Raw genomic sequence first — 15,654 nt, forward strand, 5'->3', positions numbered from 1 at the left:
ACAAAGCCGTCTGAGGTAAGCTTTGTCATCTCCTCTTGCCAGTTCAAGAAACTGAACTTCAGAGAGCCCAGCTTGTCTTAATTCCTACAGGCTCTAAGTGGGATCCAGCACTTGAGCTTTCATTTGAGGGAGTGGGAGTGGTTGAGGGGCTCACGGGCTTCCCCCCAAATGTCTTCCTCTCCCTGAAGATCGGCTCTTACTTCGGGGGTACGTTGTGTGGCATCGATATGGACCAAGATGGGGAGACAGAGTTGCTGCTGATCGGAGCCCCCCTGTTCTATGGGGGGCAGAGAGGAGGCCGGGTGTTTATCTACCAGAAAAAACAGGTGGGGACCAGGGCATTGAGCTGAGGAGGTGGGGGGAGAAGATGCCCAGGGCTGCTCAGGTCCCACGCGTTCTGGAAGGCTTTCCCTGTCTGATTACGTGCTAACCAGCCCTTTAGAACAACAAACAGCTCATTCTCACTGATGGGAGACTGTGTGAGGCCCAGTGCCAAGCCTTTTGTGTATATATAGGAACCCTCATTAGTTTCTCACAGTCACCTCACGAGGTGCTCTGAGCTTTGTCTTACAAATGGGAACACAGGGGCTCAACAGGGCCAGGGAACTGTCCAAAGCCACCAGGTGACACAGATAAGAGGTGGAGCTGGGGCTTGCACCCAGATTAGTCTGATGGCACCCTTCTAATTCTGTGTGGGACCATCGCTGACGTTTCTTTAGTGTTCTTTGCACACAATGCCTCACCCTGTGAAAGCTTGCTGAATGACTGAGGTGGGACCTGTCACCTTGCTCCTTCCCAGCTGGGGTTCGAAGCGGTCTCAGAACTGCAGGGGGATCCTGGCTACCCCCTTGGGCAGTTTGGAGCTGCCGTCACGGCCCTGGCAGACATCAACGGGGATAGGCTGACAGACGTGGCTGTGGGAGCCCCTTTGGAAGAGCAGGGGGCTGTGTACATCTTCAATGGGCAGCATGGTGGCCTGAGCCCGCGGCCAAGTCAGGTGAGGTACCCTGCCTGCCTGCCGATAAAAACCCATTCCCAGGGGCCTGGAAGCCTCTAAGCCCAGACCCAGACCCCACTCCCTAGCCTGACCCTCCAGCGGGTCCTCTTCCTGGCTTAGCATGAATTTCTCTCTTGGTCTCAGCGGATAGAAGGGAGCCAGGTGTTCCCAGGAATTCGATGGTTTGGACGCTCCATCCATGGGGTGAAGGATCTTGGAGGGGACGGCCTGGCGGATGTGACTGTTGGGGCCGAGGGTCAGGTGATTATGCTGAGGTAAGACAGGTCGCCTGAGTCCCAGCGGCTGATCATTTCAGCTCTCGTTCTTACTGTGTGCAGGCATTGTGCTCACGGCTCACAGGCATCAGCTCCTTTGGTCTTCCTCCAACCCTGTGAGATCGGTTCTTTTTATACAGGCTTCATGCCTTACCCCAGGTGAAACAGCGGCCATTCAGTGATGGGCTGGGACTCGAACCCTGGCCTGTCGGACATTAGAACCTCCTAGGGAAGCAACATGATGTGATGGCTTTAGAACCGAGTGACCTGGATTCAAGCTCTGCCGTTTACTTCTCGGTGATCTTACCTCAGTCCCTTAGTTTCTCGGGGCCCTCAGTGTCCTCACCTGGGAAACGGTGAGGACATCTTCCGCTTTACCCATATCTTAGTGTTATTGGCGGCATCACGTAATGTCATGCAGTAAATAGATATTGACGGAGCCCCTACTCTGTCTTAAATACTGATATGTGGGAAAACATAACAAAAACCTAAAACAAAGATGGAATCACAATTGTGATACGTGCTATGAGGGAAATGAACGGGGTGCTGTGAGAGAGAATAGCAGGGGAGACCTACTAGAGTTTCGGTAGCCAAGAAAGGTCTCTCTGGGGACGTGATATTTGGCCTGGGACTGGAAAGGTGAGGGAGAGCCAGGCTTGCAGAAGGCTGGGGTGAAAGTTTTCTGTGTAGAAAGCCCAGGACACGCCAAGGCCATAAGGCAGGGAAAGTGTGACGTGGCTGGAACATGGTTGGCCACGGGGAAGTGTGGTAGGAGAGAAGGCTGGGGAAGCAGCCTGGAGGGCATGGATGGTGAGAAGCATGCGTTTCGTGTGAGTGCCGTGTGCAGCAGTGAAGGGGACATGCACGGAAGTAGCTCAGTAGGATCCCTCTTTGAAAGCTCCTTCTTCTGCATGGAAAATGGGCCAGCAGGCTGCTAAAATGGACTGGGGAGCCCGAAGGAACTGTCGTTAGGACTGTCGTTGTGAGGAGACAGGGCTGTTGAGATCTGCCTTAGAGATGGAGTCTGATGGCTGGAGCTCTGGGTCTGACTGGGCACCGCAGTTAGGGCCAAGGGAGAGCGTGGCTTGTTTTCTGCCCTGCAGCTCCCGGCCTGTGGTGGACGTTGTCACTCTGATATCCTTCTCCCCGGCCGAGATCCCCGTGCATGAAGTAGAATGTTCCCACTCAGCCAGCAGCCAGAAGAAGGAAGGCGTCAACATCACAGTCTGTTTCCAGGTCAAGTCTCTCACCCCCCATTTCCAAGGTCAGTGCTGGCTTCCTGCTGCTCGGAGCAGCTGCCCGCTCTGAAGCCAGATGTAGGGCCCGTGGACCTGCCACCATTCAACTCCTGCCTCTCCCCCCTGCCCAGGGCCCCTGGTTGCCAACCTCAACTACACACTGCAGCTGGATGGCCATCGGACTAGGAGCCGGGGCTTGTTTCCAGGAGGGAGTTCTGAATACAGCAGCCACGTAACTGTCACCCAGCTCAAGTCCTGCACTGACTTCTGGTTCCACTTCCCGGTAAGGGACCCAGCGAGGCTGCTCCAGGAATTGAAGGGACGGCTGAGCTGACACGATGAGAGGCAGCTGGGTGCGAGGCTTAGTGAGCTACAGGTCACAGCTGAGTCGCAACTCATGTTGATGTTTCTATACTGCCATTTCCTCTGCTGTACAGTAGTAGCATTAACACCTTTAGCATATTTCCTTCTAGTCCTTAATATCAGAGGGTGCCCAAAAAATGTACACACATTTTAAGAAAGGAAAAAACTGTTAAAACTACGCTGATGGGAACCACTTTGAGCACCTCTTGTAATTGCAGAAGTCAAATGTGACTTGTATTCATCTTTTGTTATTGGTATATATTGAGTATTACAACTCTAATTCAGTTTTTTCCTTTCTTAAAATGTGTATACATTTTTTTGGCACCCTCTCATATTCATAGGCATTTTTCATGTGATTATGACTGTCAAGTACTTGTCGTTTTTTCCTATTCTTTTCGTACGTCATATATGAACGCTGCTACCCAGCTTTCATAATTATTTGTGAGGCTGCAGAATATTCAGTCATGGTTTGTGGCATTTACAGGTGCACATGGTCATTTATTCAGATCCATCCCAGAAAAGGGTTCTTTTAATATTAGTTTAAACAACTGCTAAAAGACCCAAATTTGGTTTGCTCCTTGCAGGCCTGTATAAAATAGGATTGACATTCAATTATACATGTCACTTGAATGTTTCATGAGAGACTTGTCATGTGATGGGTGTATAAAATCCTGAAGTTGGTTTCACCTTTTTTATTATGGGAAATTTCGGACCTGCAAAAATAGAAGAAATAGTTGAGTGAACACCCAAATGCCCATCACCCAGTTTCAACAATTATCCGCTCAGTTTCAGTTTGTTCATACCTCATCTCAGGGCCGCTCTCCCCCCCTTCACCCTGTCCCATTACGACACTTGGAAATTTTAAACATAAATTTGCCAAAGAACAGAGACTATCACGTGATAGAAAGACTTCAGACATGGGAGTTGGGCAGATTTAGGTTCACTCCTTAGTTCTAGTCCTTAGAAAAAAATGTGTCATCTTTTTAGACCTTATTTTCTTCCTCTTTAATGGGGAGGTAACAACACCTACCTTCAGGTTGGTAGAAACTTGACGTGAGTACCATCCAAGTGCCCACAAAGCACTGGGAATAACATGCGAGACTAAGACCCATCCCTATTGTCAAGGAACCAGGATATTCTAGAATAGTCTTTCCTTGTGCAGACTTTGCTAATAATTGCCTAGAGCCCTTTGACAAAGATGTGGGGGCTTCTGTCAGGACCCAATAGGGAAAACGTGCCCTGAGGGGCTGGTGACGTCTGCAGTGGGCTCGGGGCTAAGGGATGACTCCTGGGTTGGGGAGCAGCCGTGATACGAAACAAATGTATTTCTGCTGCTGGTGAGGAAGACAACTCAGTACTAGAGTTCTATCCTTGTAAAACGTGGACCAAGTGTGCACATCACTGGATGTGTGGTAAAGGTTAAAATCATGACATAAGGTGTCTTCTTATCACACTCAGGTATGCATTCAAGACCTCATCTCACCCATCAACGTCTCCCTAAATTACTCTCTCTGGGAGGAAGAAGAAACACTGAGGGACCAAAAGGCGGTAAGGAGAGACGAGCGGAGGCCATTGAGAGGAAAGAGAGGAGAGTAGAAATTCCACTGAGTAAGACTGTGTTCAAAGGAGTCTTTGGGCTGAACCCGTAGAAAGCAAATATGGCTTCCTTAAGCAGGAAAGGAATGTATGGGAGTTTGTGTTTAAGAGAAATTTGGAGAAGCAAGACTGGGAACCAGTGGGGAGGCCCTGGCGCCCCTCCAGGGAAGGAGTGAGGGATGGTGTCATGCGGGGTCTCTGGTCCTGCTCCTCGCACAAGACACAGGACATGGTGAGGCCAAACAGGAACACCCATGGAGCCATAGATAGGGGAGTCAGACCACTATATTCTTGCTGGTGGCCTGGCGAGACAGAGGAAGTAGGGTCAACACGATTCGCAATCCACAATCTGCTTGCTAACTGCACTTGCTAGCCACAATCCACTGTCCGCTTCCCTGCCAACCAACCAACCGCTTGCTAACTGCAATCCTTGCTTGCTAGCTTAGCAGTTACAGCAGTTATATCAGTGGCCAATGGCTAACTGGTTACAGCTGACGGCCAACTAGTCACAGCCGACGGCCATCTACTACCCGAGCTAGCACCTTTCCACGTGAGGCCGAGAGCCTGGAAACTGCTCTTTGGGACTCTGTCCCCACAGATGGGATCCAGGGCGCCTGTCCCTGTTGGTTAATTTGCTCCAGGTCCCTGCTGTGCATTAGCTTCACATCTTCACCAGACCCCTCACCTGCTCAGAATGCCAGTTCCAGGGAAGGAACTCCGGAAGGCCTGGGACTGTCCCTCATTTGTGGAGAAAGGGCACCCTGATGAGTGTTCTCGCCCAAGTGTATCCAGCTGAGATCAGGGAGTTCCCTCAAAGCCAACTTGGGATGCTATTATTCCACAAAAGGAGGGGAAACATTATCTACCCTGGTCTGCCAGACCACACCCTCCCCACTCTCTGCCAAAAGCCCAAGTTCCTTTTCTGAAACCCTTGACACTCCCCTGGTGGTTTGGCTTCTGTCCGAAGGCAGCAGTTCTGGTGGGAAGAACATGGGCCTGGCACGAGCATGCAGGTTCTGTCCCTCTCGGGGACTGTTTCCCCCTCTAGGCGATGAGTCCCTGTGTGTGAGCCCTCTCCCAGAGCTGGCACATAGTCACTGCTCAGTGGACTCTTTCTTGTGGCTTTTGGCAGTCTGCCTTGAGTGCGCTCCACCCAATGCACGCTCAGTCCCTGGGGTGTGCAGACTGGAGCTGTGTGCCTCCTGAAAAGCCAAGCTGCTGCCCACCAGGTGCTTGTCAGGCACTGCAGGAGAGTTGATTGAGCAGCTGCCTGAGCTGAGCCTTGTTCCAGGCACTGGAGTAAATAAGGTCCCACCCGTAAGAGGTTCACCATCGGACACGTCAATAGATAGTTACAACGCGCTGTGACACGGCTCTGAGAGCGTCCAAGCCAGATACATATCTGGGGGACAAGGAAAGCTTTCCCACAAGAGGTGACCCTGAAAGTCTCCAGGTGAAGACGGAGAGGGCATTGCCTTCAGAAAGAAGGCGCAGTGTAAGCACCAGGCACAATTATGCCACAGGTGGGGGGTGGGGGTGGGGGCACAATGCAGGAGAGAGGGTGGGGGGAGGAGCTCCTTGGAGAACGTTCCTGAAGATCCACAGGGTACTTGCACCTGTGTCTCACTGGTCGGAAATTAGTCACATGGTCGTCCCTAATTACAAGAGAACCAGAGAAACCGCGTCTCCTGTGCACACGGCCATGTGACCAGATGAAAAAATGGAGGCTGTATATAAAGGCAGATGGTGAGGAAGGATATATGGGGACAACCGGCCATCTGCCATCGGCACTAATTTTACAAAAGCCAAACTGTGTGATGTGGGAACTCGGGGTAAAAAAAAAAAGACGTGAGGCCACGGTTGTCCCACGAGGCTTTCTAGGGGAAGTGTCATGGCCCTGGGTCCTGCAGAATGAGTAGACTTTGGGTAGGTGGATAGAGCAGAGGCAAAGGGAGCAGCAGGAGGAAAGGTGTGGTGGTAAGTTCAAGGGGACTGGGAGCGGGGCCTGGCTTCTGGCAGGACAACTGAGCAGGACAGAAGCTCTGATGCCAGTTCAGGGACTGGCTGGGGTGTAGTGGGTGGTGGGATTCGTATGAATGTTGAGGTTGGGTGCAAGCAGGCAGCAGAGGCAGCTGGGATCCCCACCCCCTCAAGGGAGAGGCTAGAGACTGCCTGGCAGGTGACCTGGAAGCAGAGGAGGCTGGAATCTCTCTAGAACATACAACTGATAACCCATAAGATACTTCTGTGACCCCATATGCTCAGCGTAAGGTTCCAGCTCCCTAATCTGGACCCTGCTTCTCCCTCCTGCCCTTCTGACACACAGCACTGCAGCCCATCTGACCATCTTCCTGCTCCTTGCGCCAACACAATCTCGCTAGCCTCGAGCATTTGTGTACCCTGTTCTTTCTTCCTACCACCGTTCTCTTCACCTGGCTCCCTCCCGCTCATCCGTCAGGTTTCAGCTGAGATGCCCTTCCTTTAGGAATCCTCCCTGACCCCGCCATGTGTGGGGTAGATTTCTTCTACAAGCTCTAAAGATTCTCTATACTTGATCCAGCATCTTCAAGGGTTGTGATGGGACGTTTCTGCTACCGGATCGGGAGGGTGGGCAGTGTGTCTGTTTTGTTCTTATTGCAAACCCAGTGCCCAACAATGGGGCCTGGCCCAGAGCAGAAGCTCAGGAAATAGTGAAAGAACTGCCCTCGATCTGATTAAAGATGGAGATCTGTTCTGAGGTGGGGGAGGGGGGACTTCACAGAGAAGCCAGGCAGGTGAACCCAGAGGCTGCCCAGCAGGGGGGCTGGGGGCTGAGGGGATGGGCTAGGAGGAACTGCGGGAGCTGCTTTAAGGTCCAGCTCTCCTGTCCAAGAGGGCACAGACCCTTGGTGTCTTCAGCCTCCCTCAGAGAGTTGGCACCAGCAGCCTCAGGCTGAGTGGGGCCCATCCTGGGAGGGGGTTGGCTCCTGGGAGGGGCAGGCCACAGCTGGCCAGCTGAACCCCGAGCCCTGAGCTCGAGGCCTCCTTTACGAGGCCTGCCTCATCTACCCTGGCCTGTCTCCCTCTCCTCCATTCTCAGCAGGTCAAGGACGTACAGCCCATCCTGAGACCCTCGCCACACTCCGAGACTAAGGAGGTAAGAGGGGCAGACAGAGAGGCCAGGGTCGGGCCCTCCGGGGTCTGTGGCCTGAGCCTCCCAGTCTTTTCTTCTTGGCCTTCAGATCCCTTTTGAGAAAAACTGTGGAGATGACAAGAATTGTGAGGCAAACCTGGCACTGTCTTTCTCCCCTGCAAGGTCTGTAAGGCTCTCCGCCTCCCCACCCCCACCCCTGCCGGCTCCGCTCAGAAGACCCCTGTCTGTGCTAGATGTGTTACCTGAGCCTTAGTTTCCTTCTCTGAGAAATGCAAGTCCCTTGTGACGCTTTTGTCAGGATGAGATAAAATCGTGAAACTTAAAGCCTGTGCATAGCAGCTTATTTTTTGTGTAGTTAGCTTTTCTGGCCTCTGTTCTAGAAGTCTTCACCTCTGGTCCCCGTAACGTTCTCCTGATCTTGCCCCCAGATCCAAGGTCCTGCATCTGATCCCCTCGGCCAGCCTCTCCGTGGACCTGACACTGAAGAACTTGGGAGAAGATGCTTACTGGGTCCAGCTCAGCCTGAGCTTCCCCCGGGGACTGTCCTTCCGAAAAGTGGAGATGCTCCAGGTGAGTGAGAAGGCTGGGATGCCCACATCTGGGCACTTGCCCCTCCCCCCCACCCCCACTCCCACCCCCACAGGGCTTCTGTCTCCCAGGGGGCCTCAGGCAGCCAGGACAGCCCGAAGACGTGACTTAGGGCCACATCTGGACTTAGCCTGGTGGCCACCTTCGAGTTGTATGACCTGAGATGATTGATACAAGCTTCACCGTTGGGGGCCGTAGATTCCCCGACCAAAACTAAGGCTGGAAACACCGCAGGGTTAGTGAGAGGTTCTCACGAAGTGGAGCTTGTGACCGGCTCTTGGGCCTGGTGCTGACAAGATGGCACAGGTTTAGTGAGATCAAGCTGCCACCCTCCTAACGGTGACCAATGTGGTTTGCAGGGCTGGCCTGGGTTGTTTTAAAGACAACTTTTATTTTTTAAATTACTATGACAAATGTAATACATGATCCTCACAGAAATCTGGAAATTATAGGGAAGTTTCCAGAAGATAATCACGCATACTTCTCCAATGAAGCGATGACTGCTTTTACTATTTTGGTGTTTATTATGTTTATACTTACAAATGCCATCGTGTACTTATTTGTTGTATAGTTATAGTTGTTTTAAATAACTGGCATTTTATTCTCATTTTTTTCCTCTACGTTTTTAAAAATGTTTTTATTGGGGTAAAAGATGTCATTTAAAATTTGCCGTTTTAACTATACAAATTCCAAGGCATTAAGGCCACTGACGATGTTAGGTAACAACCACTCTCTAATTGCAGAGCTGTTTCATTATCAAAAGCGCTGTACCCATTCAGCAATAACTTCCCATCCCCCACCCTCTGCCCGAGACAACCACTAATCTGCTTTCCATCTCTGCGAATTTGCCTGTTCTGGAGATTTCATGAGTGGAATCATCTATTCGTCCTTTTGTGTCTGTCTGACTCACTTAGCATGTTTTGGAGGTTCATCCATGTGACAGCACGTATGAATTTCATTCCCTTTTCAAGGATTAGCGCGTTGTATGGGCAGACCACATTTTGTTTATCTGTCCACCTGCCTGTGGACACTGGAATTATTCTTTTTTTTTTTTAAGATTTTTTTATTGGAGAAGGGGAACAGGACTTTATTGGGGAACAGTGTGTACTTCCAGGCCTTTTTTCCAAGGAAGGTGTTGTCCTTTCAGTCTTAGTTGTGGAGGGTGCAGCTCAGCTCCAGGTCCAGTTGCCATTTCTACTTGCAGGGGGCGCTGCCCACCATCCCTTGCGGGACTCGAGGAATTGAACTGGCAACCTTGTGGTTGAGAGCCCACTGGCCCATGTGGGAATCGAACCGGCAGCCTTTGGAGTTAGGATCATGGAGCTCTAACCGCCTGAGCCACCGGGTCGGACCCAGATCACAGCTTCTTAATCACTGTATGAGATACCCCTGAAGGAAGCATTTAATGTTGCTGTATAAGAATAATTCCAGGGCCAGCCCGGTGGCTCAGGCGGTTAGAGCTCCATGATCCTAACTCCAAAGGCTGCCGGTTCGATTCCCACATGGGCCAGTGGGCTCTCAACCACAAGGTTGCCAGTTCAATTCCTCGAGTCCCCCAAGGGATGGTGGACCCCGCCCCCTGCAACTAAGATTGAACACGGCACCTTGAGCTGAGCTGCTGCTGAGCTCCCAGATGGCTCAGTTGGTTGGAGCGCAGGCTCTCAACCACAAGGTTGCCGGTTCGACTCCCGCAAGGGATGGTGGGCTGTGCCCCCTGCAACTAGAAAATGGCAACAGGACCTGGAGCTGAGCTGTGCCCTCCACAACTAAGACTGAAATGACAACAACTTGAAGCTGAACGGCACCCTCCACAACTAAGATGAAAGGACAACAACTTGACTTGGAAAAAAGGCCTGGAAGTACACACTTTCCCCAATAAAGTCCTGTTCCCCTTCCCCAATAAAATCTTTAAAAAAAAAAAAAAGTACCTGTGATCTGGAGTCAAACAGACCTGTGTTCCAGTTCCCGGCCTGATGACCCAGCTGTGAGACCTTGGGGAAGTCACTCACTTCCCGGAGCCCCTACTTCTTTACCAGATTCCCTTCCCAATCTGAGGCTGAAATCTCCCACAGGTTGTGATAAGAATGAAGGGTTTTATTCCGCTTAGTCCAGGCTCGAGTTCTTTGTAAAAATGGTTGCTGAGTGTGCAGACGTAGTAGCGTTTGAAGGATCTCACACTGTCCATCCTCCCTGTGATTGTGTCAGTTACTGAACTGTTCCTAGCTCTCTGAACTGCTTGATCACATCCAGGTTGTCACTGTTATAAATAGTGTGGCAGTGAGTATCTTATCCCAACCTCTGGCTGGGCCCCCGATTCTTTGGCCCCACCTGTCTGAGAATATGCCCTGAAAGAGACAGAGCTGGAGGACGTGGGCTCTGAGGGCTGGTGGCCTCTGGGGAACCCTCAGCCTTGCCCACTAACAAGCTTGTTCTCTGTCTTCTCACCCCCTAGGTTCACAGCCATATACCGGTGAGCTGTGAGGAGCTTCCTGAGGAGGCCGAGCTTCTGACCAGGAGGCTCTCTTGCAACGTGAGCTCGCCCATCTTTAAAGCAGGCAGCTCGGTGAGTGTGAATGCCTCAAGCCTCTAGGAACTCAGCAGCCAGGGGCTTTGAGTTGGGGGTGGGAGTGGGGCAGGGATCTCCTGGCTCTGGGAAAGGATGCAGGTGATTGGCAGAGAAGGGCTTACCCGCCCTACCTCCAAGGGAGCATGTGCAGAGGTGATTTGCATCAGGGGTGAAAGCCTGGATTTTGGAATCAGACAAACCCAGGCTTAGGTTTTTCATTTGGTGGCCTTACACCTGACTTCACCATTTGGAAGCTCAGTGTCCTCTTCTGTACGGTGGGGATGAAACCCCTCGCCCAGCACTTGAGGTGCAAGGAGCCTTGCTAAGGGGTCGCTGTTGTTATGGAGGCTGGGTGTGGGGGCTGTGAGGTGCCAGGCCCAGGCCCCTCCCTCTTTCATCCCCATCCCCCTGCCAGGTTGTTATCCAGGTAATGTTCCATACGCTGATGGACAGCTCCTGGGGGGACCTTGTGGAGCTGCACGCCAATGTGAGCTGGTGAGCAGACCCTCCACCCCACCCCTGCCAGCACCCCTGCCCTGCACCCCGGAGGCCTTGCCAAACCCCTCCTTAACACCGCCCTCCCTGTGCCCTAATGCAGTGACAACGAGCACGCGGGCCTCCTGGAGGACAACTCGGCCACCACCAGCTTTCCAGTCCTATACCCCATCAACATTCTCACCGAGGAGTGAGTCCCCCTCCTGCCACCTCAGCCTGCCACCCTGGCGGCCCCACCTGCCTCCCAGGGCTCTCCTTCAAGCCCTTCCCTTCCCTACCCCAGGGGTGACTAGAACGGCCTCCAGCTCCAACCCCAACAGTTTTCAACACTCAAAAGAGCAAAGGCCTTTCAGAGCCCCCAGTGGGATCAGCGTTTGCTGACGGAAGAAAAAGCACATTGAATACTGCCCTAATGTCAGACGGTGCCAGCTGCACTGCCCAGCTGGTGCTTTTCCTGGAGCGTTCAGGCTCGGGAGGCAGCTGTGCCTCTCCTCATTTTACTAGTAAACAAACGGAGGCTCAGAGAAGGAACTTTCTAACTGGGATGTGCTGACCCCATGATCTGACCTCCCCTCTGACCTTCCCTAGTCTCCTGGGCACCCACCAAGCTCTTAGGGTTTTCAGCTGTGCTGGGTTCCCTCCCTTCCTGGGGCCAGCAGGGCTAGTAGAGGTGGGAGAAACGCTTTCAGCATGGCCCTTGTCTGCAGACAGCTTGTCGTCGGTCAGGTAGGGGAGGCCAAACGCGCACACACACACAGAATTGGTGAAGTGTCAGAATGTTGGGGCAGGAAGGAGCCATACGCAGGGATCACAGAGTTGGAATTTCTCAGTTAGAGAAAAGGCGTTGAAGCCAGAAAAAGTGGAGTGGATTCTTCAGTTGGCTCAGTGAGACGAGAACAGGGCCAGTGTCTGAGCCGGGGTCTCTGGTGCTTTGGAACACAAATGCCAAACACACTGATACTGTCTGAAGTGTGATACGATTTAGAGCCAGGAAAGATGATGTGGACTGGAGGAGAGATGGAAGGGGTCATGGAGAAGTTGAACCGGGTTCTGGAGGATGAGGGTAAGGGAGGGCGGGGGAGATCGTTCTATGTCGTGGAGGCAGCAAACAGTAGGACAAACCTGGGAACAGGGTTTGGGTAGGTCTGTGCCTGGACAGCAGGAGGCAGACCCCACCCTATGGGTATCTGGCAGCTTAGATGGATTCTGCACAGCTGAGCGGCAGGATCAAAGAGTGACATTAGGAAAGTCAAGGGGAAAATGGGGTGGGAGGAGCCAGAGGCTGGTGCAGTTACCTAGGAGATGAGCCATGGGAGCCCGCCCGGTGCAGTGAAGATCTGGTGAGGGGGTCTGTAGTGGAGAGCCTGGCTCCAAAGTCACGTGGCGCTGGCTTCCAGTCCTGGTCTCCACAAAAGGCTGAGCCCTTTCACGGGTCAGCAGGGTGCCTTGAGGCTCATGTGAGGTCATGGCGGGGCAGAGGGTGGGGGTCCCTAGCGCAGTGCTGGCACTCAGGACCTCCCCTGACCCAGGCCCCACCCTCCTGCAGACTGGGTTGCCGTTTTCACCACCTTCTCCCTCTGTCTTCTCTCTCCACAGCCAGGAAAACTCCACTCTCTACATCAGTCTGACTTCCAAGGGACCCAAGGTCCACCCTGTCATACACACCTACCAGGTATGACCCTCAGTGTGAAAAGGTCCCTAGAGGTCACACGTTCATTCAGCCCCGATCCTGGGGACCGAGGACACAGACTGATGAGACGCAGCCTCGTCCTCTGAGTCCCGCCCCTCTACCTGCCTCCATGACCCTTTCCATATTGTTTTATGGCCTCCACTGAGATGTGTGCGGAGGCAGCCCGCTCACTCGCTTTTTTCCGCTGCTGGATAAACTATGTACCGACCTTGAGAACCAACCAGAGGGCTCTGAGAGAGAACCTAGTTTTTGTTCAAACATGTAATGAGCCGCTGTTCTAGTTCAGGCACTTTGACAGCTGCTGGGGCGGCCCTGGGTAAGACAGGGTCCCTGTTCCGTGCCTGGTGCTCTACGTGTGCAACCCCTGTAATTCTCACCCCAGCCTGTGAGAACCCAGTTAGAGAGGCATCGTTTTCCCATTTTACAGGGGAGAGTCTGCAGCGTAGACGTGTTGAGTAACCTGCCCAGGTTACACAGCTAATAAGGGACAGGTCAGATTCGAGCGTTTATGTGAATGCCAATATGTGCGTGTTGAACCTCTGAGTTAAGGATCTGTCATTTCTCATGCAATGCGCTCAGTGCTGTAACAGCAACCCTCATTACGGGAACTCAGAAGCGGGAGGCCGCCCCTGAGAGGACGAGGATGGGGCGTGGCCTTTGGGAAGGTCACATGCCCCTCTGAACTGAAGTAGAATTTTGGAAAGCCAGTGGGGTTGGCTTCCAGTGCTGTTCTCTGGATGGTTCTGGGTCCCTGGGGGAGGTTTGGAACAAGAACTTCATAGGTGGCCTTGAGGGTCAGTGGGTTACTTCCCTTCCTGCAGAGTGCCTGGGGGGGAGAGGAGATGGGTGTTGTGCTGCGGCCCTGCGATCCCCCAGCTAACTAGGGAACCACCTTACATCCTTGCCTCACTCAACGCAGAACCAGCTCAAACCTCGTGAGCTTCCTCCGTCCCTGAGAAGCGTCTTTAGGGCTAGGTGACGCCATCTCCCCTCCCTCCAGCATCTGAAGCCAAGTGTTTGCCCCCCCACCCTGCCTGACCCCCAAGCAGTCACTCTTGCTACAGGCTCTAATGTGGTCTCTCTTTGGACTAAACCCAGTACAATATGGAGGGGTGATCTTTCCTGAAACCGTCCCATTAATCAGGCCCTTTTTGCCACAAGGAGGTCAGCTCTAAGAATTGAGGTTCATTGTGAACTAGACAGGCATGGAACCCAGTGAAAGCTGGACAGCTGGGCCACAGGATCTCCTTCCTCATGTCCCGGCTCCCCTGGCTGGTCAGGAGCATAGGTTTCAGCCAGACTTGAAATCTTTTTGAACTCTGCCATTGAAAACTGTGTGGCATTAGGCCATTTACTTAACCTCTCTGAGCCTTTATAGTTTTTCAATCTGTAAAACAGGGATAATAGCACCTACTTTATGGGGTGGTTAGGAGGATATGAGAAAATATGTGTTATGTGCTTAGCATAATACTTGACACATACGGTATCTGTCAACTTTGGCAGATTTTAGTATTATCATCACTGTCATCCATGGAAGTTGATGGAGGTAGTGGTTCTAGGCTCTGCAGTCAGCCTAGGTTAACATGGCAGCTCTCCTGCTTGATAACTTCAGACAAATTAATTTCCGTGAGCTTCAGTTCTGTTGTCTGTAAAATGGGGGTGACAGAATTGCCGACCACATAGGATGCTGACAGAACTATGTGAGATGGTCCTTTCAGTGAGAATCAGAAGTGCTCGGTAAGCGGTGATGGTTACGACATGTAGGTTCTAACCCGCTGTTCTCTGCTTTGGCATCACTGCCATTCCCTCTGAGCAGGTACGTGGCTCTGGGGGGAGGGGGCATTACTGATGGCTCTCTATCCGTTTCCACAGTGCCAGTGTCCCCGTCCAAGTGACAACTTCAGATTGTCTCACTCCTCCTGCAACACACCTGTCCCTGCAGCTTGTCACTCGTCTCCACTGTGATGTCTTCCTAGCATCTTTTGTTTGGTCTTTAAACAGCTTTACTGAGATATAATTCATATACCATACAATTTACCTACTTAAAGGCTGCCATTCAATGGTTTTCTCGTATATTCACAAAGTTGTGTAAACATCCACGTGATCCCATTGCAGGACAATTTCATTGCCCCAGAAAGAAGCCCTGTCCCCATTAGCAGTCACTTCATTCCCCCCCTCCCCCCAGCTCCTGGCAATCACTATTTTTATCTCTCTATAGATTTAACTGTTCTGAACATTATGTATAAATGAAATCATATACTATGTGACCTTTTGTGCCTGGCTTCTTTCACTTAGCATAGTCTTTTTTAATTAAAATTTATTGGGGTGACAGTGGTTAAGCAAAGTCTTTTCAAGATTCATCCATGTTGTAGCACGTGTCAGTATTCCTTTTTTTTTTTTAATACAAGTTTCTTTTCATTAACTTTTAAAAAAATTATTTAAGTGTTTTTCTAGGACCCATCAGCTCCAAGTCAAGTAGTTGTTTCAATTTAGTTGTGGAGGGCGCAGCTCACAGTAACACATGTGGGCATCAAACCGGCAACCTTGTTGTTAAAAGCATCGAGCTCTAACCAACTGAGCTAACTGGCTGCCCCCTCCATTCATTTTTATTGCCAAATAATATTCCATTGTAGGAGAGGCCACATGTGATGTCTGCACTCATCAGGTCAGGACATTTGGGTTATTTCCACTTTCTGGCTATTATGGATCATGC

General features: G+C 51.7%; 1 protein-coding gene across 9 annotated transcripts in view; it reads left to right on the forward strand.

Annotated features, from left to right (window-relative positions):
* The window catches only part of ITGAL (integrin subunit alpha L), a 56,453-nt gene that overhangs the window by 35,200 nt on the left and 5,599 nt on the right, over positions 1 to 15,654 (forward strand). For 6 of the 9 annotated variants that reach the window (XM_074322973.1, XM_074322974.1, XM_019717252.2 and 3 more), the window contains 13 exons: positions 189 to 326; positions 800 to 997; positions 1,142 to 1,272; positions 2,376 to 2,536; positions 2,642 to 2,793; positions 4,332 to 4,421; positions 7,549 to 7,605; positions 7,691 to 7,764; positions 8,031 to 8,172; positions 10,643 to 10,753; positions 11,172 to 11,251; positions 11,355 to 11,441; positions 12,848 to 12,923. In XM_074322973.1, the coding sequence (XP_074179074.1) occupies positions 189 to 326; positions 800 to 997; positions 1,142 to 1,272; positions 2,376 to 2,536; positions 2,642 to 2,793; positions 4,332 to 4,421; positions 7,549 to 7,605; positions 7,691 to 7,764; positions 8,031 to 8,172; positions 10,643 to 10,753; positions 11,172 to 11,251; positions 11,355 to 11,441; positions 12,848 to 12,923 (1,497 nt within the window). The remainder of the gene's footprint in view (positions 1 to 188; positions 327 to 799; positions 998 to 1,141; positions 1,273 to 2,375; positions 2,537 to 2,641; positions 2,794 to 4,331; positions 4,422 to 7,548; positions 7,606 to 7,690; positions 7,765 to 8,030; positions 8,173 to 10,642; positions 10,754 to 11,171; positions 11,252 to 11,354; positions 11,442 to 12,847; positions 12,924 to 15,654) is intronic. The other 3 variants (XM_074322975.1, XM_019717253.2, XM_019717251.2) reach the window with 1 other exon arrangement.

The sequence above is a fragment of the Rhinolophus sinicus genome, linkage group LG18, assembly GCF_036562045.2.
Source record: "Rhinolophus sinicus isolate RSC01 linkage group LG18, ASM3656204v1, whole genome shotgun sequence".
NCBI lineage: Eukaryota > Metazoa > Chordata > Mammalia > Chiroptera > Rhinolophidae > Rhinolophus > Rhinolophus sinicus.